Source organism: Mugil cephalus, chromosome 1 (genome assembly GCF_022458985.1).
Source record: "Mugil cephalus isolate CIBA_MC_2020 chromosome 1, CIBA_Mcephalus_1.1, whole genome shotgun sequence".
Taxonomy (NCBI): Eukaryota; Metazoa; Chordata; class Actinopteri; order Mugiliformes; family Mugilidae; genus Mugil; species Mugil cephalus.
In genome coordinates, this window is record NC_061770.1 from 17830535 (window position 1) to 17854549 (window position 24015).

The 24015-nt window shown below is 41.4% G+C and overlaps 2 protein-coding genes across 2 annotated transcripts; one reads left to right on the forward strand and one right to left on the reverse strand.

Moving 5' to 3' along the window:
• Window positions 1-15345, forward strand: gnai3 (guanine nucleotide binding protein (G protein), alpha inhibiting activity polypeptide 3). The gene is made up of 9 exons (XM_047580856.1): window positions 1-430; window positions 8102-8144; window positions 8560-8701; window positions 8801-8958; window positions 9850-9978; window positions 10751-10880; window positions 11807-11960; window positions 12659-12870; window positions 14560-15345. The coding sequence occupies exons 1-8, from the start codon at window positions 313-315 to the stop codon at window positions 12847-12849; spliced, it is 1065 nt and encodes a 354-aa protein (XP_047436812.1). The 5' UTR covers window positions 1-312; the 3' UTR covers window positions 12850-12870; window positions 14560-15345.
• A 1590-nt stretch (window positions 15346-16935) lies between these two features.
• Window positions 16936-23202, reverse strand: gnat2 (guanine nucleotide binding protein (G protein), alpha transducing activity polypeptide 2). The gene is made up of 9 exons (XM_047580866.1): window positions 22906-23202; window positions 20182-20224; window positions 19578-19719; window positions 19277-19434; window positions 19022-19150; window positions 18801-18930; window positions 18556-18709; window positions 18079-18290; window positions 16936-17707 (listed from the first exon to the last, which is right to left on the reverse strand). The coding sequence occupies exons 1-8, from the start codon at window positions 23009-23011 to the stop codon at window positions 18100-18102; spliced, it is 1053 nt and encodes a 350-aa protein (XP_047436822.1). The 5' UTR covers window positions 23012-23202; the 3' UTR covers window positions 16936-17707; window positions 18079-18099.
• Window positions 23203-24015: the final 813 nt, after the last annotated feature.

Consider the following 24015-nt stretch of genomic DNA (forward strand, 5'->3'; position numbering starts at 1 on the left):
TTATTTTTCTATTTTGGGATTTATTTTCGCATTTAAATCCCGCATTGATTCACTTGGACGGACCGGGGTGAGCGGATGGGCTGAAGCTGTGTGAGCTCAGCAGCATCAGACTGTGGGTTTAGTTGGATAGAGGCTCCAGTGCCAACGCCTTTTCCCCCCCTCTCTCTCTCTTTCTCTTTCTCTTCCTCTCCTCCGGCTGGGAAACTTCAGCTCACCGACCCAGGAGCTGCTGGACGGCGTTTCCTCTTCAGCTTCGGTCGATGATCTGCTGAAATCACAATCCGACACTTGAGAAGTAGTTTCAGAGTCAAAATGGGCTGCACGATCAGCGCCGAGGACAAAGCTGCGGTGGAGAGGAGTAAGATGATTGATAAAAACATCCGAGAAGACAGAGAGAAATCGTCCAGAGAAGTGAAACTGCTTCTTCTCGGTATGATCTTTATTTCACAGACTCTTTTTTTAATGCATGTCATGACCAGATTGTATGGGTGCTTTTCACTCTTTTACTGGGGGACAGTTTTTCTCTTAGTTTGACTCCGAACACTCCTCCCCTCCTCTTTCTGTTAGTTTAAAGCAGCTGTGGCTCATCATTCGTCCTTGAGAAGTGTGGACTCCGTAGCTGTCTCACTGGTTTACTTTCTAATTGTTGAAAGAGTGCGTGCGGAGACGATCGAGAGCAGTGTGTTGTTGTCATAAAGTGTGTTGTATTGCATGCAGGTCTGTTTAACTTGGCGTCCATAAACTTACGAAATGAGCTGTAGGCAAATCTTGACCCTGGTCATTCTGCTGTGGGTAAACAAAATGAAGAACGCAGGCACAAATAATTTTAATGTAATCAGTACGATCAGTTTATAGCACTTTAAATAAATCATAAAAACGTGACGCGTATTTTAAAATAACTAACTAAGCTGTTGTAATTTTCCCAGGTTAGTTTTACTGCAGGTTTAGTATGGGAAATATCATTATTATTTAATGCTGATTAATCTGGAAATTGTTTCCTCAATAAATCGTTTTGTCTCCCAGAATGAACCTCAAACATGTTCTACTGAGTTCACCATCGCATATGACAAAGAAAAGCAGACAATCTATTAATTAAAGCTTTTATTAGTACAATAACATTTTTGTCAATTAAAGCTGCTGTGCTGAAAAATGGCCTCCCCCTTCTGGCAGTGACACTAATTACACAAATACTTCCTTGCATCGACCTGCGATTTTGGAGCCAGAGTCTATGTTTTCAGTATATGGTGCGAGAGTGGAGCCATGATATCTATTACCTCACTTGCTTTTTCGTTTAATCAATGCTCTATCTCCACCAGTTACAAGGAAATATTGGATTATACGCTGTGAGCAGCGGTTAGCATAGCAAACTTTAACTGAAATGAAACTTGTCCAAAACAAACTTGAACATGCATCAATGTTATATTAACTACCTAAAAAAATGTGAGAAATAATCCTTAGAGAAAGAAAAAATGACGTGAATTTTAGTGTTTCATTTAGGCACAAGTCCCAGCCAAGGCAGCCACAAGGGGGAGCTCTACTTGCTTTGGCTTCACTTTAGAGGAGCTGTTCCATCGTCCAAAATTCATAGAACCATTGCTACATCCATAACTCTCGTTATTTCTCCTTAGACTCCACCATACTCCTAGTTGCTGTGGGTTGCTCACCTCTTCACTTGTGGCAAAGCATTTAAGTCAGTGAACAGTGTGTGGATTTGTTTGGCAGGGTCTATATCTTCAATATCTTTACAGTTTAACTGAACTTATTTTAGAATCGGTTTAGTTGAAGCAGGTGGTTGTTATAACGGACTTCAGGGAGGTTATCATCAGACCTCTTCTAAATGACGTGTCCAGATTTCAACATTATATCATTGTACGTATGTGCACCGACTGCTCGCATATCAACACTCTGTGGGTGTGGACTGCACAGACGTGCCAAGGGGATTAAATTTACTCACTCAGCACTCACCATCACAAAGATATCAAAACTCCTGTTCTTTCCTAATCCTGTTTTGTAACCAGATATGTGTTTATATTGGGGCTGCAACTCATGATTATTTTTGTTATAGATTAGTCTACCTTTCTAAATAATTGTTTTAGTTTCCTATGAAAAGTAATTAAAATTAAAAAAAAAAAAAAAATCAGCTGAAGAGACTAGTATTGATTAGAGCAGCTAACAACATTTATAGTTAATAAGAAATAGAGATTAAAATTCAGAATAAATTAAAATAATCTGAAGCGTCATATAAACTTCTTCTTCTCTGGTATATTGAAGATCAAAAATGGTAACTAGTTATATAATATTTCTGTAAAAGCAGCCCAAAGGCAGCAGCAATACACAAACCGCAGTTCCTGCAATGTCCACTTGAGGCAGTCTCCAAAAGTTAGATGAGTTGGCGATACCCATGTTAAAATGCCCACATTTACAGGAGAAATAAACATCTTTACAGACAGTTTTGGTCTCTGTAGCTACTGGATGACAGGATAATGTCATGCAGTAACTAGTAGTCTTTAATTCCTTCAAAGACTCTTAATGTCAACTGTTGACATTTGCCCATTTTTTAATTAGTCTTTTAGGTGGAGTCAGGAATTGCAAGATGATGACAGGTAGTGATAACCACATTTAGCATCAAAGCCCCTCTTCATGAATCCCATGCGTGACGTCGCATCCGTCTTTATATACAGTCTATGGTGCAGTTTTATAATGCAATGATTTTTTTTATTTTTTTTTCACTTGAACTGTTATAAAACACTGGATATAATAGGGTGGAGGTATTCAGACATGTGCTGCTATTGAAATGCTACAGTAAAACAAATAGATGACTGCAGGTGAAAAGTAACTGTAAATCGATCGGCCAGACAATTTCAGTATGTTGAGCTCTGTCGTAAGTGTTTTCATTTGCCCGGTGTCATTATGTCATGTAATCCGATTAGAGCCGTCCCTGAAGCACGTTACCAGAGTCGATGAGAGCACCGAGAATATAATTAGATGTAGCCTGTGATTCCGAGGGAAGATATAATTTCCTGAAGGCATTGCCGCAGAATGCACTGACGGCATACGCTGTTCACAGTTATGTGTGTGTGCCCCGTCAAGGTCTGTCAAATGTCAATTAATTTACCAATTATGATCACTGAGCAGCCGAATCAAGATGAGCGATGTGAAAGATCTGGGATTTGTTTTGGGTACGACGAGTACAAAATGTCACATAGGACCCTGAAATTAACTTTACAGCGAATTTCAGCGGAAAGATTCGAAACTGGTTTTCCACCGAAGTGCCACTTAACAATTGCTACCAACAGCAGCTAGAGTTACGCTCACACTTGTTGATCGAGATTGAAATCAGCAAAAAAAAAAATTTTGTGCGTGCGAGGTTTCTGATAAAGGCACGTCTCTCACAATATAAATGAGCGTTCCCTTTGAGCTGTTTCCTTAGATATGGCCGTACCAAAACCATGCCAGTAAATGTACTTCCTACAATTCACAACCGACAACAGTGAGGCTATAATTTTTCAAACACCCTTTTGTTGATATACTGTTGTGTGAAAGAGGAATAAATCTTTGTTTTAGGCAATAAAGAGTTCACATTAAGTCACATACATGTGGCTTTTGGATGCACTCGAATCCTTCAAGTAACATGTCACTGTATGGAAACATTCATTTTAAAAATCTTGACCACAGAGATTTTTCCAGGCAGTGCCCTTCAGCCCCCCCTTGTCTGTGCAGGAACAAGAGAGTTATAGGGGAAAAACAAAGAGGAGTTCGGCTGCTGTTCTTTATTCAAAACCACAACGCTTCAGAGCCAGTGCACCCTTCCAATGAAAATGGTCTCCTGATTGACCGCAAACAGTGATTCATAAAGAAAATCAGCATTTGAGATTCTTGTTAAATGAGGCTTGGTTTGGAGTCTGACTCCTGCGTTGGTTTGGACGATCGTGAAAGCCTTTGTAAAGTTGGTTTGTGAATTGGCAGCCGGCCGCGGTTGATCGTCAGCCAAAAAATGCCATGAATGAAAGAACTGGTGGCCGATGGGACGGGGGAAAGGGATCAGCGCGGCTTGTCCTCCGCTATCTCTCTGTGTGATGAGTCGCGTAAATCTCTTTTGCTGCCGACAGATAACCAAAGAATTCACTGATTTAATTCTCGCTGGCCGACCTTCTGGACACATTTCTCTGCAAAATTGATCTACTCAGGATTCCTATCTGGCTGTGAGAATGTGCCCAACCTTTTGGGCAATCAGCAGCGTTAAGACAGTGTATCCTTATTATGAAATGTGCTTCCACCAAGACACCACCATATTTCAAATTCCAGTGCCTGAAAACTCATTCATCCTGTGGTTTCTGATAATTACTTTGGTAACATTAAGCAAAGGGAGGCTCTAGCACCAGTATAAACTCAGCCCAGATGTTTATGGAAATAAGTTCTCACCAGTTGTCTGAGACGTCTAATGTTTAACATATACACATTCTTTTGTGTCTCTTTAATTAAACTCCAGCTCTGAAAAATAGCTGAGTCCACAGTGCGTAAGCAGGTAGCACAGGGGCAAAGCGCCGGTGCCAGTTTGGCCCAGAGGAGAGCGATTGTACTGCAGCCCCCAAAAAGGGGTTTCTTTTCTGAACGTTTAAAGCGATTCACCCATCGTTATGTAGCTGACAGATGGCTGCTAGCAGGCCCTCGGGCCTCTGATTTCTGAGGTAACCCTCTTTGCATCTGCAGTCAAACAACCAGAATATAAAATATTACATGTGCATGAACGGAGCTAGCTCTTCTCACCATCACAACTCGTAAATTTGAAAAGAAAATACCGTCAACAAAGCCGTTCCAGCCTGCTATCAGTATAATTAATTTGCAGGAAGGAAGCAAAGTTGTGTGAAAATTTGGGGAAATCTGTGGAAGTCTGCGTCTGTACGTCAAACAGTCAGACAAAGTCTCTTGTTCCGCTGTTAGTCTCTTTGTGTATTTTGGCCCCTTTAAGCTGAACATTTCAAATATGACAAACAGGGATATGAAGTTTTGATAATATATAATAAAAAGACTTGGTTGTCATGTTGGAGAGTACTCTCCTCGTGTGCTTTCTTGTGGAGTTAGATGGGACAGATACTATATTTTCATGGAAAAATGTAAAAAAAAAAAAAAAAAAATGGAGCCAGAGGACTGGAACCCGTCCAAAGTCAACAAAAAGCCACTGTGGACTATACAGTAAATATACTTTAATCCCCTCTTTACTAAAACTGATGTGTAAAAATGGAATGGAGTTTAAGATTACAGTATAATTTTTTTTTCTCAAATGTTTTCCCTTGGGGTGGGTGCTGTCATAAAGCTGGGCTAGCTCTGTCCCCTTGTTTTCTATCTTTATGCTAAGCTAATCAAAGCAGCTGTTGGTTCTGGCTTCATATTGAATAGACAGATATGAACCATTCCTTCGCCCCTTGGCAGGAAACTAAACAAGTATATTTCCTTAAAAGTCTAAAACTATTCCTTTAATATTTATAGATCTCCCTGAAAAGATCTTCCAAGAAAGGTTATTTATAATTTGTCATCTCCATTTACAGACTGTGAGTTCATTATAATAGAGATTGAAGACATAAGATTTAGAAGAAAAACAAGAAGACAAGAATATTAAAATGAACGGGTGCCGTGTTGGGTGTGGGACACAGGTATTGTTATTGGTTCATGTAAGAGTCATTGACTGATGATATAGACACAGAATCAGTTGAGAAATGACTCAGATATAACTCATCCATGATTCCAGTTATTGGCATCATAGGTTTACGTCACGGCCGTTTATGCCATGAAAGCAAGAAGCCTCTTTGTGCGACAATTTTTCTGGCTGGTTAAAAATAAAAAATAAAAAATCGCCACGAACGTCCTCGCGATCACCTGAATTGATCGTGTCATTAAAGAAGGTCCACTCCCTCTGGTTCTGTTCAGTGGGGAAACAAGAGATCATAAAAGGGAGGAATCATTCAGATCGATGACGAGACACGAGAAGGGTATTTCCAAGATATCACAAAAAGCATGTATTGACGAGTTGAGTTTTCCCCAGTATTTGTTTCTGTGCTGATTGAAAACCGGTTGATGCAGCTCTGGGTTAAATGTATGACAAAAGAAAACAGGCCACCTAGTCTTATTAATCTTTGATCACAGAGCTTGTCGGTGTTGTTACAAGGGGGGAGGGAGTTTAAAAACTGCTGACAGACTCTTTAAATCATAGCGTATGTTGTATTTCACAGCCTCACTGCGCTCTAACACCCAAAACAGCACGGTGTCTGGGACGGTCTCTCCAGTGGAAAAACACTGCCTCAGCCAGAAGCATGACAACTGTTTCCTGTTTTGTTTTTTTTTTTTTTTTTGATTGTTGTAGAAATACTGCAAAGCTTTCTCATGTAAAATTCCTCGCCTGCTCATTTGGGATTATGACGTCGTTCACTGGAGTTGAGGTTTTGAATTCACTTCACGCATCAGTTAATCGTGTGACACAGATGACCAATCTATCTTGTGAAACCCGCATCACTGGCTCATCACATTATTCACTGCTTGCCGTGATGTTCTGAATTATTGCCTCTGAATTATTGCCCTTTTGGAATTGCTTAAGAATACGTGGCTGTGAAAATTATTTATTGTTTATATACTCTTGGATTAAAATATTCACAAGTTACTTTTTTTTATTACCTAAAGAAAAATTGGCAAATATATTATATTATTACTGGCATCCCTGGGAAATTCTATGATTAAAATCTAACATATATATTTGTAGGTCCTGAGGAGGCCATACATGAGTTCTTCGTGAAATCCGACGCTACACAGGACAAAATCTGTCATTTATCACTTTGGGAAAGACTCGCGACCACGGTGAAGATGTACGATGAAAAAAAATAGTCGAGCTGAAACAATAGAGTCTTTATAAAATATTAATTTCTGACGACCACGCACACTGTGAAGAGGATGGTTTGACTGACTCCAAGGAACACAGATGGAGAAGTATTGAGTCTCGGTGTCAGAAAGTCTCCAAAAATACTGTCTTGTGGGTTGATCGGGAGGATTGCCAGTAGAAGAAAAAAAAAAAAACTCTACTGCCATGCAACAACAAATTTAAGCGCCAGACTTTACTCAGGATCAACAGGACTGAGTTATATGACTGGATGAGACCAAAGTAGAGCTTTCTGGCAACTAACATCAAAGCTGGGTTTGGTGTAGACAGAATAATAGCCACAGAGAAAAGCACCTCATACCCTCTGTGACGTGTGGTGGTGGTGGTGGAGCTTTGATGTTGTGGGGCTGTTTTCCTTCCAAAGGCCCTGGACACCTTGTTAAGGTACATGGTGCCATGGACTCCATCAAATAGCTGCAGTGAATGAAAAACATACAGTTTCTGCCTTGAAACTCAAACTGGGCCACGGCTGAATTTTGCAGCGAGGAAATGATCGGAATCACAACTTGTAGGAAATCAGTGAGGCGAAGAGGAGAGTTCACAAGCATAAACCTCAGGCTGAAGGATCAGACCCACTCATCAAACTCAGAGGGGATGCCAGCAACTATAGCACACGTTTAGTGGAAGAATAATGGTTTCATTTAAGTAATTTATGGTTTCTTTAAAAGGTTGGATTCCTACGGATATTTTCAATGTGAGATCATAAGGACAAACACTACAGATATCCTCTTGGATCTCGTGTTTTCCCCATTTTGCTAAAGGGTTTGAATAATTCTGGAGGGCACTGAACACGTTTTACAATCACATGTTATAACCAGGCTTAACGGTAAACATCGATCCCTTCACAGGCTCTGTTGTCTGTATATTTCCTCTGATCGCCATCAAATAGGCAGCTCGTCGATCACTGCAGCGTGCTAGAGAGCACTTTTGTGCTCTGCGTGCGCTCTGCAGAGCCCCACTTTAATGTCCGCCGTGGAAATTTGTCACCGTGCAGCCTTTTTATTGCCAGTTTTGACGTAAACATACCGCACACCGTGTGCATGATTAAATGAGTTTGGATTAAGTTCAGCCGTCATGAAAAGCCGATTTGATCCATTGTCCACGCGAGAGGGGTCTAAACTGTGGCTGCTGTGCTGCTTCCTGGTACGTTGCACTCATGCTGCCCTTCTGTTTCAGGTGCCGGGGAATCGGGGAAGAGCACAATAGTAAAGCAGATGAAGTAAGTTACAAGTTTTGTCCCCGGTGACATTATTTCAAACACCTACTCCACAATAGAGACCTTTTTTTTTGTTATTTTTGTGTTCCACTGATGAGACACAGTCCCTCTTTTGGCTGCAGCCCCGCTGACCTCGTCTTTGTGGAAGCGGGAGCCCCGTTTCGCTGCACTCGGGCAAAAGGAGGAAGCCCCCTTTTTTTTGCCTAACATGTCAAACAATGGCAACAGAGGCCAGTTGTAGCCTGGCAGGACCTGAATAGAGTCTCCCAGTTCCCACATTAGACATGCTGTATTCTCACTGAAGCTCAAATTCCTGCACTAATGACAGCGTTGTGTGAAATTTTCAAAAAATGTAATTTGTCCCACATTTGTTTAAAGCCGCTTGTTCACGCCGTCAGATATTTACGTTTCCTCTTAGGATCATTCACGAAGATGGCTACTCAGAAGAAGAGTGCCGGCAGTACAAGGTGGTGGTGTACAGCAACACCATCCAGTCCATCATGGCCATCATCAAGGCCATGGGCCAGTTAAAGATAGATTTTGTGGATGCTGCACGGGCGGTAAGCCAACTCCCAACCCAGTCTTCATCCGCGTGCACCGTATGAATCCCCACCAGGACAATTTTACAATGCCAACACTGTTATGGATTTTGTTGCCAGGACGATGCCCGCCAGCTGTTCGCCCTGGCGAGCTCAGCGGAGGAAGGGGTGATGTCCGCAGAGCTGACGCGTGTCATTCGGAGGCTGTGGAGCGACGGCGGCGTTCAGGCCTGCTTCGATCGATCACGAGAGTATCAGCTCAATGACTCGGCTGCATAGTGAGAACACACATTTCCTAACTTAAAGAGCTCCACAGAACTACAAAACGGTCAGCGTCAGGATTATAAGAAATAAATAAGGCAGGAGTTCCATGTAATCAATTAAAAATGTGTTTTGTCATCTCGTTTTCCTCCTCAACTGTGACTAAGAGCGGTTTCACTCTTTTCCGGTCTATAAAAATTCCCTAAAGAAAGGAAGGCATGATGCATCTTGTCCTTTTAGGTCATGTGTCAGCTTGTTGCACAGCTGATCGCATTCCTGCGAAAGGAGAGACAAGTAGGAGAAAGTGACAACCAGGAAGTAATCCAGTCCAGTTATTGTAGGAATCACTTGATCTGATTAAAGGGTTGCAGGATTATAAAAGCATCTGATGATGAGGGGGGAAAAAACGCAAAGAGAAGCGGCGCTCGAGTTAAATATAGACGCGCCACGGCGGAGAAGAAGATCAAGGTTTTCTGTTTCTATAGCGTTTATTACACACTCATCCTGAAAGTGAAAAAAAAAAAAAGAAGCTTAGTGTGAAGGACACGATCTTTGTTGTGAAAACAGCCGAGCTGTCACGACTCGAGCTGCGTGCGCTTTGTCCACACTGGTACGAGAGAAACCAGTGGAGTTAGTCTGTTTTTACTCAACCCACAAGGAGCCAGTGTTTATCATCTACAAAAAGATGAGCCCATATTTAGTATCATTCTGTGGCGTCCTTACAAGAGTTTATGCAGAACAGGCCCTCCGTGTGACGGAGTAAGTGCATCATAGAAAGTCTAATTTTACCACACGCTAATAAATGTAGCTGAATGTGCTGCACGTTGTGTTGTGGCTGTAAATGTGAATTGCACAGATCCTCTTCTTATATATATATATATATTTTTTTTTTTGTTTCTGCCCTTCAGCTACCTGAATGACTTGGACAGGATCTGCCAGCCGAACTACATCCCGACTCAGCAGGACGTTTTGCGCACGCGCGTGAAGACCACCGGTATCGTGGAAACGCACTTCACCTTCAAAGATCTCTACTTCAAGTTAGTACATCGACTCTTGAGGGGCCCTGGCCCCAGGTGGGCTGTCGGTGTCGGAAAAACAAATTATTAAGCTGCGCGGGCAGTTGGAGCCCGATTTGGCTGATGTCTGTGTAGATTAAGAGGTAGATTAAGGGATCACAAAAACAATTCAAAAATGGGAAAATCAGTGGCGTAATACAAGCATTTATTTTACGAAAACTAAGCTAACAGGCATAATCATTCCAAATTAGTTACTCCCTGTTTTCGGAATATTGGAAAATGCACCTTTGTTTTCTTACCATCTTTTCCTAATACGTCCCACGTTTTTCAGAACTTGATGTAATTACGTCGCTTTGCTTCATTTGCGTTATTTCATCCAGCCCCTGTACTTATGGATATTGGTGAAACATTAACTGTAATAGCCTCTTTATCCCACCTCCGTGTCCCACATAAACACGCTCAGGTCCTGGAAACGCATAATCACTGGATTGGTGTTGAAGCACGTGAGTGCGCTTATATTTCATTTCTGCGTCCGGCGAACAGCTCGGTATAGATTCAGTTTGCTCCTCCGTGGGGCCTCGGGCAGCAGACGCAGACGTGGGATCACAGAGTGGGGTCACCAGCATGCCGTGTGGATGTGTGGGCGTGCGCGTGTTTGCCCTGGATTTAAGAGCCTCATAAAACAGTACATTTACATTAAAAAAAAAAAAAAAAAAAAAACATATCAGAGAGCAGTCATTTATGTATGCACTTACTGAGACTGTGTGTGTGTGTGTGTGGTGTGTGTCCTCAGGATGTTTGATGTCGGGGGTCAGCGCTCAGAGAGGAAGAAGTGGATCCATTGTTTTGAGGGAGTCACAGCCATAATTTTCTGCGTAGCGCTCAGTGACTATGACCTCGTCTTGGCCGAGGATGAGGAGATGGTAAGTGGTGGGGGTTTGGTTCACTTTCTGTGTTTTTCGTATGTACATGTTTTCTCACATTAACAGCGACTCATCTCAAAGCCAGAACTGTGACAACGAGCAAAGTATTACATCATAGGACTTCAACATGGGGTCCGTGGAGGTACTCCGGGGGGCGGGCAATGTTTTTTGGCTTTAAATACACATTAACATGAATCCAGCATATTTTAGTAAAGGCATAAATGGAGGCAGAAGATGTTATCTTTCAGTCAGCGCCTCACTCATTCAGCGTTACAGGACCTGTCTGAACAGCTCACCGTTTCACAGAGGGCAACACTAGACCTGTCGAGCCCCTATCGCTGCTGAGCCAATCACGAGGCCACATATAAACGCTGTCAGGTTACCCTCAATTGGCCGAGAGCCTGCTCAGTCCTCAGGTGAAATCCCGGCCGCGTGTTGCAATATTAGCAGAAGAGAAGCTAACAGTACATGATATATACTAGTATCTTTACGTCAGGTATGTTTATGTTTATAACAGTTGCACGGCCACCCTCCTGTTGCACATGTTTGAAATAAAAAAATTAATACTTGAATGGCTTAATTTTGAATGCAAAATTATATTAATGTATATCTGTAAATAGCACTAGGCTGAGTCTAATATAGAACACATATAGTAGGTAGGGAGTCCCTAATTAATCTCTCCTTAGCCTGAAAAACGTTGAAGACCCCTGTACTACAGCATGCTCATTTTCAAGTGCATATGTGCGACTTATATGTGCTGCACTGAGCCTTTACTTCACGTCTTTGTGTTTACTGTTTAGTCACCAGCTGTGACGAAATGTGAGGTTTCAGAGCTCTCCACGAAGCATCTAAAATGGAACTCAGCCTGTGACATGTCAAAGTGTCCTGTTATGGTCACGTTCACATACAGTACGTTCTGTCCCCAGAACCGGATGCACGAGAGCATGAAGCTCTTCGACTCCATCTGCAACAACAAGTGGTTCACTCTAACCTCCATCATCCTCTTCCTCAACAAGAAGGACTTGTTTGAAGAGAAGATCAGCAGGAGTCCGCTCAATATCTGCTACCCAGAGTACACTGGTGAGACAGGCATTAGAAGTCTGCTGAACATTTTACACATTACTGATATTGTTGAGTGATCAGAGGAAATGTTTATTTATCAGACCGCTGCATCTGAGCATCGGTTTCCTGTAAATGTGTGGTCGTATTATCTGTGTTTATTTTCCATAGGACTTAGTTTCTGCAGCAGGAGGCACTTTCCAAGTTGCAGTTTGTGTTAAATAAGCTTTGAATATAAGTCCTGTCATTATTACGTGCTTGCTTGAACCACGTTTTTACCAGTTTCGTGTGAATTTCATCCCCATGTAGTAAACCTGTTTTAATTAGTCTCTGTAACTGGTCAATCTTGTTAGATGTGAAATGCAATGGTTTGTGTCTATTTAAACAAAAATAATCATCATCAATGACCTTAAAAGATCATCCATAATTACCTCCGTTTGCTTTTCCACTTTTGGTTTATAAAAAAATGAGCACCAGATGTGTCCCACAGCAGAGGAAGTAAAATCTCGGAAAGAATAACAAATGAGTCCTGCGGTTCACAACAGTGGAAAATATGCTTAAACTGGTCACAGATTAATGGCATCTTAATGGTTTGTTTTGATCTGTTTAAGGCATCATACGTAAGGTTGAGCCTCTCTCTAGTGATCATTAGAAGTTTGTTACATGTGAGTCGCTCTCTCAGATCATTTCTCTGTTTGTAAATGACTGTGATTTTGTAGGTGGACACTCGTATGAGGAGGCCGCCGCTTACATCCAGTGCCAGTTCGAAGACTTGAACAAGCGAAAGGACACCAAGGAGATCTACACCCACTTCACGTGTGCCACAGACACCAAGAATGTGCAGTTTGTGTTTGACGCTGTCACCGACGTCATCATCAAGATCAACCTGAGGGAGATCGGGCTCTACTGAAGTGTCACCCGACCCATGCAGGTCAGCAAGAAGTCAAAATGGGCAGTTTGAAATGCTTTTGATTGTGGCATCTCCACACAGACACAGGAGTCATGTCTCATCATTCATCATTTCACTCTTGATGGCAATTTTAACCTGTTGCCACTTTAGTCCAGAGTGGATTTTAGGATCATAATGTATCAATATAATTTAATAATAACAGAGGGTAACTTTGCAATAAATGAGAAAACACTGATGTCACACTAGTTATATCACAGATATATTAATGATGCATTATTCTGAGTGATGCGAGGGTGTGTGCCACTTTACTGTCATATCATCACTTGATGGAGCTGATCCATCGTTAATACACATGTGCTTTGCTCAATGTGACAGGTAAAAAACGTCTTAATTGCTGGAAAAGGCTCCAGCTGCCCACGACCCTCTCAGGATAAGTGGTATTAGACAATGAATGGATGGATGGTTTCTTTTAGGCATAAAAAAACTACAGTGAGAAATAAAACATTCTTGTTTCTGCCTCACGTTGATATTAATGTGATAAAAACACATTTGTATCAAGCAAATATATATATATACATACAGTGTATATATCTCATCTTATATACCTGTATCTTCTGGTCTAAGAATACCTACATTCAAAATATATGTAGTTGAACAAAACAGACATACAGGGCAAAAAATCTCATTAGGGTCATGATTTGAATTCAAATAATCAGCCACATCCAGGATTTGTCCAGCATCAGCAGTAAAGGATAATGTAAAGAAAAACTGGATAGTTCCTAGACTGTAATAAGCAACTATTGTTAAAAAAGAAAATAATATGAATATATCAATAAGTGATTACCATATCACGGACTTCCGCTTCCAGTTCTTCTTTGACAGTGCACATTTGTGGAAAACGTGGTTAGGCGCTCCCATTTCACCTGGCAACGACGAATACTATTTTCTGATTGGCTGATTGGCCGCTGATGTTTTCTGATTGGCTGATTGGTTGCCGATTGAAGCAGAGCAGCCTGCTTTCACCGGTCAATGGTTCATAGACTAATACTAATCTCTATGTGCGGCGAGTTTTGTCATTTTTCGGGGTGAGAAATGTCTTAAAACAAAGATGATGCCTTTACAGTTTGCGCTAATTTTGGCATGTATTAACTTCCCGTTTCACAGGTTCGAGTTGTCAGAAGTTCGACATTTATATTTCTCTTTGCTAACAGTAAACATCGACAAAGCTAAACAGATAATTTTAGCTTTTCAAAATTTAGGGCCGGATCTACTGAGATCACAATTTGCGTCTACTAATTTGCGTGCGCAATGAGTTTGTACACATTTTTTTGTACGCAAACCTTGAGTAGATCTGGCCCTTAGTCGTTAGTAAACGTTACCTTAAGATGCTAACATAGCTTTTTCTGGATTAGTGACGTTTGTGGAAGACAAATGTTCCTGCTTAATATGTTTCAGATTAAACAGAGGCACGTATTTGATATAGTTTAAGCAGACTTGACCTATTTTATTTATTTATTTATTTTTGGAAGAGGTGTCTCTTATCTTGCTAACTGTGGCCATGCTAAAATTGACATGATAAGTAGAACTTCCGGTGTGTCAAAAGCCATAGAGACATGATTATAAGAGTTTATTTCATCGTTTGACTTATGAATAAATGTCTTAATTATAGTGAGCAGTATCAGCACTTAACTATTTGTCTTTTCCTTGCAGTTATCAGAAGAATCAGGACTTCTGGGATGTCTTGTCTGCAGACGGTGAAATGGAAAGTAGGTGTTAGTAAGGACTAAGCTGGTGGCCATGGTGCATGCAGGATCTCAACTGCACAAAATTTGGGGACCTGCGACTATGATCACCTTTGTCTTAATAGATATTAAGATGATAAGTGCTCTGGGAAGAAGTAAGTGGAGGAGGCTTGTGAAATGATTGCTGTGAGTCCTGACATATTTAAGATCTTTGCCTCGTTCAGGCAGGCAAATCCTCTCAGACGTCTCTCACTTGTTTATAGTTTGTCATCTGCACAAGGACCAAAAACCGACCTGCCTGTTCATCAGATCCACTGCATTTCACAGTAGTTTCACAACTAAAATGTAAATTTTGCTCTGTTGTGTTGCTTCTTCTCCTAGCTGTGAGTCTGTATCACGTTGCTTATATTTGCATTTCTTACATTTTATTTTCATTTTTACCTGCCGTTATGATGTCCCCATTTGGATGTATGAATGCCATAGCGTATGTATGGAGCAGAGTTTGGTGTGAGCAGTTGTATGTACAGTATATAATGTAATCATTTGAGCCTAGTTAGCTAGAGTTTAATGGACTCGGTAGCATCATTGCTGTGTAAGAAGCCTTTCAGTTAAACTAGACCACAATGTACTGAACAATATTTTTATTCTTGAGACACGTCACTGCAAATCAGTTTGTGAGGGGACATCTTGATATTCATGTGTGTGTTGTCTTGTTTTCATTGGACTTTAAATAAGACTAAAAATATTCAAGCAACAGAGGTGAACATGTTTTTCTTTCACAGTTAATATAAAAATCCTGCAGAAAAACATTTAAATATTAAAAACTTGATTGTAGTTGGGTATGGTCAGCAGCCCACACATAAAACCGAGGATGCTTGTTGCTGATATTCTCTCAAGTAGAAGATGGTTTGGGTTTGATTGGTAACTTCCTGCACAGTGATGTCTTGATAGCAACGTTTTCCAAAGGCTAAAAATGTTCATATGTAGCTCACTATGAATTTGAGCTTTTGTATTGGGTTATTTTAATTTTGGTGTTCGTTCTTTTGCCTTAAAATCAAAAACACATTCAAAACTAATCAGATGTTATCTTCTGTGAAAGAATATAAAGATCTCATCCAAACAGTCCATGAAAGGAGGTCATTCAGAGTGGAAACAGTATTTTTAGACTTCAGCAGCACATCTGTATGCAAGAGCTGAGTGCCCAATGTTTTCCAGCTGCTGCACACCGCAGCTCACCAAAACCGTCCTTCCCTGCTGTCTCTAGAAAGGAGTCCAACCACCAAATAAATTCAAGCTACGATCCACATGTTCACTGTCAAGGGCCCGAATCCAAAACTAATGTTCAGTTCACAGGATGTGGCCAGAGGTATTCTGTGTTTTACGATTATCAACAATTTTCACACCGAAATCTTTCCTTTGGAGATATCTGTTCCTGCTGAGGAAGTTTTAAACGGGAAAGAAAAAACGTTTAAATAGGTTTTAGTATAAATTTTAATGGTGTGGCTCACTTATGTGTTATACGTGTTTCTGAATGGAGATCTATAGGAATCTAGGTTCAAATAATTACTTGAATTTGTGTATTATTTGAATAGCTTGATATTGAATGCAGAATAATAATAATATTTATAATTTGCACTAGGCTGAGTTTAATATAGTAGGTGGGGGGTCCCTAATTAATCTTTCCATCAGTTTGGGGGTCCTTGACCTGAAAAACGTTGACCCCTGTTTCACAGAATATCTTCCAGTTATTCTTGTAGGTTTTCTGACAGTATCTCTAATTGTTTAAAGAGACTTTGTGCTTTCAAAAGGGACTTGTTCCTAAAAAGCCTCTGCAATAATCTGACGTAACCACCTGTAAAGGTAATGGGTAAGTTGAAATACTCAATGCACTTAACAGAAGAGAAGCTTGATGATAAAAAGCTGGTTCCTGACAGAAATACGTTGAACTTTTAGGGCTAACAAATGTAAATTAAATTGACTGAATGAAGCTGAACTGCTCACTCACATCTTATGATATAGCTCCTCTTATCAGCCCCAGACATGGTTTACACTCCAAACACCTCGCTTGATGTCTCATTAACACGTCTTACTGTAAATCTCAACTTGCAGAATAATTACCACTTTAATTTGCGCTGCTCTCTCAGTTGGTTTATTGTTAATGAACTTCCACCGGCTGCTGTTTCCCCAATGACCAGAACGAGGAACTTATATAACAGTGGCATTGTCCCCAACAAGTAGCCTGAGGCGACCTGTCAAGTGTTTACAGCCCCGTTTCCCCAATGCAATATATGTGTTGTTCAGTGAATTACAGTTTAACTCTGCGGCACAGACACAAACACACGCGTGAAGTTAATGCATCTTTATTTCATGCCTCTACATGTCATAAGAAAGAATAAACTCGGTAGATTTTCATTCCCCCTTTTTTTTTTTTTTTTAAATACAGCATCTTCCCTCTAATGTTGCCCTCATATATTTCCATAACGTTTTATCTTTCAAAATATAATGAATTACCTACTCTTATGTACAAAGTTTCTCTACCATGTTTGACATTCTGAATTGAATACATCAACACTATTTAGATCAAATACATGTACAATTTGGTTTTGTAATCTGGATACACTGAAAGCGCATACGGAAATATGTGAAATATTTTCTCAGCAACTTTTTACAGTTTAAATATCAAGACCACAGAGACTACTGTACTCAAAAAACAAAAACAAGGTTGCGATGTTGCTATTCAAAATATTAATATTTTCCTCAGATTTATTGTTTTATTCACAACGCAGTAGTCGAAAGAAAGCAGTGAGGATCGAACTATTTCATCTTCTTACATTCGAACCAGCAGTTTTTTGGTGTGAAGACGTACTGTATCTGTAGAAAGCTGTATGTCCACAGCGCCGGTGCGGTGACTCGATAGTTGTTTCCACCCAGCTGGACGTTGCACTGTGTTGCAGGGGTGCGCTGTTGGAGATGGTGAGGTGCTAGGAGCAGTCAAGGACCAGGGCTTGGCATGGAAGCGGTGGCATAGAGACAACGATCTGCAGACCCTCCGTGCTCCATCAGTACACTTCTTAGTTAATGCCAATGTGTGAGGGGTTAAGGTAGGAAAGGACGTTCTGCAAAGTAGAGGAAGTAGGAAATGATCAAACATGTCTGAATCAAGTTTAAGGAATAATCTAAGTCACTTTTTCCTAGTTCAAATTTTCTGCGTCTTTGAAAGGAGCTGATTTTAATCGCGAATCACTCCGGAGACTGTGTTATGCTTCTCATAATCTGCCTCTTCCTCGGTAGTCCCCCATGGGTCTAAACTGCCCGGTTTGAGTTTGTGTTCGCTCATGTTACGGCCAGATGTTGTTGCCTGGCAACGTGGGACGGCCAGACATGATTTGCTGTGTGAGGGTTAAATTGAATTGGCAGGGGTCTGCCTCATCTGGACCCTGTTACTCGGTATCAACACTAGGAGAAATGTGCTGTGGTCGCTGCACACCTCTTTTCACTCCGGAGCTGCTTAGAAAAGACCGCAATCTTTAAGGTTTTCTTTGATGATGATGTCTGTCACGGCGTTGAACACGATCTCGACGTTCTTTGTGTCTGTGGCACAGGTCAAGTGGCAGTAGATTTCTTTCACACCCTTCTTCATGTTCAGCTCCATGAACTGTGTCTTGATGTAGTTGCTGGCATCGTCGTATGTGTTGGGGCCTGAAAGAAATCAGGTCGGAGAACGTTTTTGGGAAGGTTCATAAAAACGTTTTCATTTTGTCTTAGCAATTTAACACTCAAAGAAATATAAACCTTTGTTTCTATTTGTTTTCTAGTCCTATCGACTAATCAATTGGGTTTCAAATTAACACGAGCCTTGTTGGGATGTGGGATCCACTCCCACTGTACGCCTTGGCCAACCACTTGTGTTGCTACCACAAAATGTTCATGCTGCAGAAATAACTCTGAATCAATAACACCTTACCGTCGTAGTCTGGGAAGCAGATGCTCAGGTGAACTTTCTTGATCTTCTCTTCAAAGAGATCCTTCTTGTTGAGGAAAAGCACGATGGAGGTCAGTGCAAAGAATCTGTGGTTGCAGATACTGTTGAATAGATGGAGGGACTCGTGCATGCGGTTCTGAAAGAGAGGATCGCGGAGTTACTCGGCGATGAGTGCTTTTTTTTTTTTTTAATGCTTCGTGATCACACAGCGGGGGGTTCCAACTCACCACTTCGTCGTCCTCTACGAGCACCATGTCGTATGCGCTGAGAGCTCCGCAGAAGATGATGCAGGTCACACCCTCGAAACAATGGATCCACTTCTTTCTCTCTGACCTCTGACCGCCCACGTCAAACATTCTGCTCACCACAGAAAATCAGGGGATCGTTAAGTGTCTGGATGCAACAGCGCTGTAAAGGTTCGGTTAGGGCTTTTCCCCGTGTGCCTCACCTGAAGTGCAACTCTTTGCAGGAGAACTGTTCTTCGATGATACCAGTTGTTTTGACTCGAGATCGCAGCACATCCTGCTCACTGGGGAGGTAGTCTGACTTGCAGATTCTGTCCAGTTCATTGAGGTAGCTGAGGATGCCAGAACAGATGGTACGACAGTCAGCCTTCTCATTTAACACTCATAAGTGGCCTGCCTGTTTAGATTTTCGTGTAAACCCTGGGCTTTATCAGGGCCACCAGAAGACGTGAACTCACTATCCAGCAGAGTCATTGAGCTGGAACTCGGCAGCTCTCTCAAAGCCGGCCTGCACACCAGAGTCTTTCCAGAGCTTCTGGATGCATTCAGCCAGCTCAGGAGGCATTGTCCCTTCTTCAATGGAGTCTGACAAGTTCTGCAGCTTCTGTGCATCCTCCTGTGGTTTGAAGCACAAAAAAACAAAGATGCATCAGCACTGACACAGTACGAGTCCTATTTATAGCATGGTTTTATGTCGCTGAGAATGAACCGGACTAGTTAATCATGTCTGTTGTTCATCGTTTAAGTGTAATACGAGACCTGTCCAGAGGCTGAGCCAAAATCGATGCCAAGCATCTCCATGCCTCTGATGATAGCCAGAGCAGACTGCAGGATGTTGCCATAGATGACGGCTCTAAACTCCATTTGTTCCTCTTTTGTGTAACCACCTTGATGCAGAATCCTGTTCACAGGTAGAAGGAAAGAGGGAAAGCGTTTTTGTTCAGGAAAAAGCTTTGGCACACTTTTCGGCATTGATCCTCCGCTTGGCTTCGAAGATGTATCCACAGTATACGGAGTAGTCCAGACATTTCAGGAAACAAATTAATAGTACTATGAACTCAGTTTGTGAGTTCAGACGGTTCAGATGTGAAGTGGAGTGAGTTCACAGTGCCACCCTGTGGAGTGTTTCTGGCCTCACGTAACTCAGAGTTAAACTTTGCACAAAACAAGTGCTGACAAATCGGTAAGCGGATGTGTGCCCTGTTGACCTTTTGTAAAGGGCTTCACTGGAAGTGAAACAGACAGAGATGAGGGAGCTTTGGCCTGATGGCTGTACGCCTGACCAATGAGATTAAAACAAAAACTTGAATCTGGACTGGGGTTGCTTATCACACAAAAAAACAACACTTATTTTAATACTTACTTCATTTGTTTAACAATGGTGCTTTTCCCTGACTCACCAGCACCTGGAAGAAAAGACAAAGGTTAGTACTGACTGACGATGTCATTTTAAAGGACCTGCAAACCGGCCAAATTCTCAATTAGCATCAGTTTGGACATCAGGTTTTATATAAATGCCTCCATCACAAGAAACCAAACCAGACGCCAATAAAGGATCCCTGACGTTTTTAACATCTCTTATAATCGACTTGGCTATTTCTTCTATGTGAACAGATACAGCTGGACAGACACATGTACTAGTTTATTCAACCAGATTTAAATACATGACACATTCAAACCAAGTCATAAAACATGAACAGAGACGAGGACTAGGCACGGAATAGTAGTCAGATCAGACTGACAAAATATACTAAACGTAAAAGCTAAATATACCAACATATAGTCAAGAAGATTGCAGTTGAGGGGAGGTTTTCAGATTAAAGATTGTTTGTGCGTGTGAGGACAGATTTTGAGTTAATAGGACTCACTTTCATATGGTCTACTTCATACTCGGGGGTTTTGATTCCCAGTTTCATGTGAAGCCTTGTGATGCTTTAATAGAAGACACCACTGTAAACTAGCTAAAGGCCCCGCTAACGCGAACAACGTATTCTCCTCATAACAGAACAACCAAAAAATGTTTGTTTTTTTTTTGTTGCTATGCTATTTGGTATTTTATAATTCATCCCTGTGCATGTCAGAAACCTCAAAGATAATAATGTGGACGGAAATGTGTTTAGGCGACAACTTTTGAACAAAATGACCGTTGTACACTCGTGCGTCATTCAGTGTTGTGTTTTTAGGTATAATTGAGGCCACAGAATCGGATGGCTGAAGTAAAGCTTCCAGGCAGATCAGGCCAGAAGGAGTTTATCACGTCACTTAGTGACCAAAGCTGACTGTCCTGCTCTCACTGGTGCCCCATTAAGCCCCATCCACAGACTTAATGCTGAGCATTTAAACACCTCAAGCCTTCACTCATTTGGCCTCGTGGCCTCGTCCACCCCTGTGAGGGGGGAAAAAAGTCATCGGTTTACCCTGCTAGCAGTCATTAAGCAAGTCAATAACGATCTTGCTTTGCTAATTGCTAAAGCGATGAGCATCATGGGAGCTCCAGAGATTTAATAAGGAGTGCTTTCATTGCCTCTGGGAGTCATCTCCGTCCACCCCCATGCTCAAATCTGCCTTCAGGTCTTGGTGCGTGGTTAAGTTTAAGCTCTGCATGTCTAGCAAACTGCATCACGTTTTCAAATTCGACCGGTGCCAACGTTACAGACAAAATTATTGGTTTGATTTGCATGCATGGTGTAGGTAAATATTCCTTGAACCATGTCAGTTAACACAGTTGCAGATCATCATGTTGTTGTTGTGTTAAATATAGATGCAAAGTGTCAAGACTTGCACCATAATGCATTGAGGCGGTCACCAGTGTTTATTTTAATGGTTTGCATGCATGCAAATAAGCAAACAGCAAGCAGGTTTAGTCTTCTTTGTGTTATTGACTCTATCTTACCGTCATCGCACGGGAAACCGCGGGAGAAACTAATTATCTGTAAATGTAGTAGAAGTAAATATTGGGTCTTTGAATAGTGTTTCAGACACAGAACGCACCGATTCAACAAGTAACGATTAAAACAACCACAGCTATGAGGCGCAATAATGAACTGTTTTAGGTTCGTAATGATGCGACACTGCGAAGGACATATTGTTATAAAGTTAGTGCAGTACAAAACCAGTTTTTACGTTATGTCTGAGTTGAGGTTCAACAAAAACGTCACCAAGTGGATCAGCGCTAAACCTGTTAGCTAATCGGATTGACATATCACTGCTGGGTCACGGTTCACTTAAACCAAAGGCTGTGATCTTTTAAGCAGCAGTGTCCTTCCATCAGAATTGAAAAGTCGTTCTTATTTTTAAGGAACAGTCGAGAAATTAGATATACACAGTCGTTAAATGTTTAATGGCTACAGTGAATAGAACGATTTTAGAATAGATTTCTGCACATTTTTGAGCGTAACGCCGACATTTTTTGGAGCTTTTTCTTTTAAAGAAAATATTTTATACAGACGTGCATGAACAATAGAATGGCCACTATCTCTAAAAATTTGGATTTTTGTTTTTTTGTTACTATTCTACACTATAGATGTATTCCTTAAAAGTTTACAGAGTGTCCTCATCTCTAGACTAAATGCTCCACCTGTAAACATATCTGTCTCATTTCTCTCCGTTGCTGTAATCTAACTAATGCATAAGCCTAAACACGCCGCGTATCTTTTTTTAATAAACTAATGTGGGATTTTATCCAGAAATAAATCATTGGCACGTGCTGCAAATCCACTGTGCATATTGCGTCTTACATCTTAACAAGCAGATGTTCTGAGCAGCTTAACGCCACCTCAGAGGAAAATCAATCAATGTTACAAGTGTGTTAGTTTGTCAGTTTAGGTAACAAAATGTTACATAGATTAGTTTCCAGGTTCCATGGTGAAAATTCACAGGTTCGTCAATAAAACTGGCCCAACATACATTTTACATGTACTGACTGTCGGCTCACTGCAAGACTCCTGATTCATTTTACAGACTAGAACCTGCACAGAAAGTTTTCTTCAGTCACTGATAAGAAAGTTTGAATTTAGTCTGAACTGAATTTTGTAAAATTAAAACCCGCGGATCTAAAAACTACGAATCCGCTCGAGAATCCACTTACCAAGCAATAATAGCTTGACTGTTTTAGACTCCTTATCAGCATCCTCCTGGAGTTGTTTTTCTAACTCCTTCGACTTTTTGTCCTCGGCGCTGGCTCCTGCACCCATGCTTTCTTCCTCCGCAAACTCAAGATCCTCGAGGATGGAAATTTTGACGGTTCTGTGTGAGCAGCTGCCGAGAATCTGGGTGCAGCACTAATCGTGCTGAAAGGCGATTTCCGAGCGGAAGGAGATTGGGAGGGAGGTGCTTGAGCTCTCCTGTCCCCTTTCGATTAGATCGGGTCCTTGCAAGGATCAAATCAGTTTACCAGCTCGCCATGAGAGATTCCTTCCTTTAATTCCTTGTGCTTAAACCCTGACTTAGGAGGTGCTTCTTCCTGATTGGCCAGTCAATCCAATTAGTCTGATGAGGGCAATAGTGAATGATGTAAAGCAAAGTAGAAAATAGACACTCTATATACTGGGGGGGATGTGAAAACCATTGATTTCAAAGTTTTTAAAGCTTGATTTGATTTGAGGTGGATATACGCATTCACATACTGTGTCCACACAACAAGTGGACTTCGCACAGACAAAGTTTGACGAGACAAGGATCCTACTTTGATAAAAACCCCGTCATTTTGAGTGAATGCGTGGGTGTCCGAGTGCAGACGTTGCTCTTTTCATCGACGTTGTATTTTCTGCCTGTTGCACTCTTGACTTTGGTGTCGGTCACATGGACAAAGCAGGGAGAGAGGCATTAAGGTCTTGTAAACTTCTTACAGTTAAGACGTTTAAATCCCAGGTGGTGTGGCCCCTGCCAAATAAAGCAACTGTCGCTGCGCTGTGCCATTCAAGGGGGAGGGGGGGGCTGTCATCGATAATAAGACCTGAATGTGAATCGCAACATGATCTTAGACACTTAAAAGCCCCCGAAAAATACAATTATGAAGAGGAAGTGTGATGTTTCGTGAGCACGCTGTCGCAGGAGTGGACGAATTGATCTGAGAACATCTTGTGTGGTTAATGAGTGGAGGTCAGTGGGCCTCGTCTGTCCCCGCCCTGTGTGAATTACAAGTTAGACCAAGGTACTATACCTGCAGTTACTAATTCATGTTAAAGTGTTGTCCTGA

Bases quoted from the DNA above. Each gene is read 5' to 3' on its own strand.
- gnat2 (XM_047580866.1), bottom strand. From the start codon at position 23,011: ATGGGTGCAGGAGCCAGCGCCGAGGACAAAAAGTCGAAGGAGTTAGAA. The intron at 19,435-19,577 runs GTCTCGTATTAC...TTCAAACCACAG, and splicing joins TTGGCTCAGCCTCTGGACAG to GAGGATGCACAGAAGCTGCA. The intron at 18,291-18,555 runs GTAAGGTGTTAT...GATTTCTTTCAG, and splicing joins CTGCTTCCCAGACTACGACG to GCCCCAACACATACGACGAT.
- gnai3 (XM_047580856.1), top strand. From the start codon at position 313: ATGGGCTGCACGATCAGCGCCGAGGACAAAGCTGCGGTGGAGAGGAGT. The intron at 8,702-8,800 runs GTAAGCCAACTC...TTTTGTTGCCAG, and splicing joins TTGTGGATGCTGCACGGGCG to GACGATGCCCGCCAGCTGTT. The intron at 8,959-9,849 runs GTGAGAACACAC...TCTGCCCTTCAG, and splicing joins CTCAATGACTCGGCTGCATA to CTACCTGAATGACTTGGACA.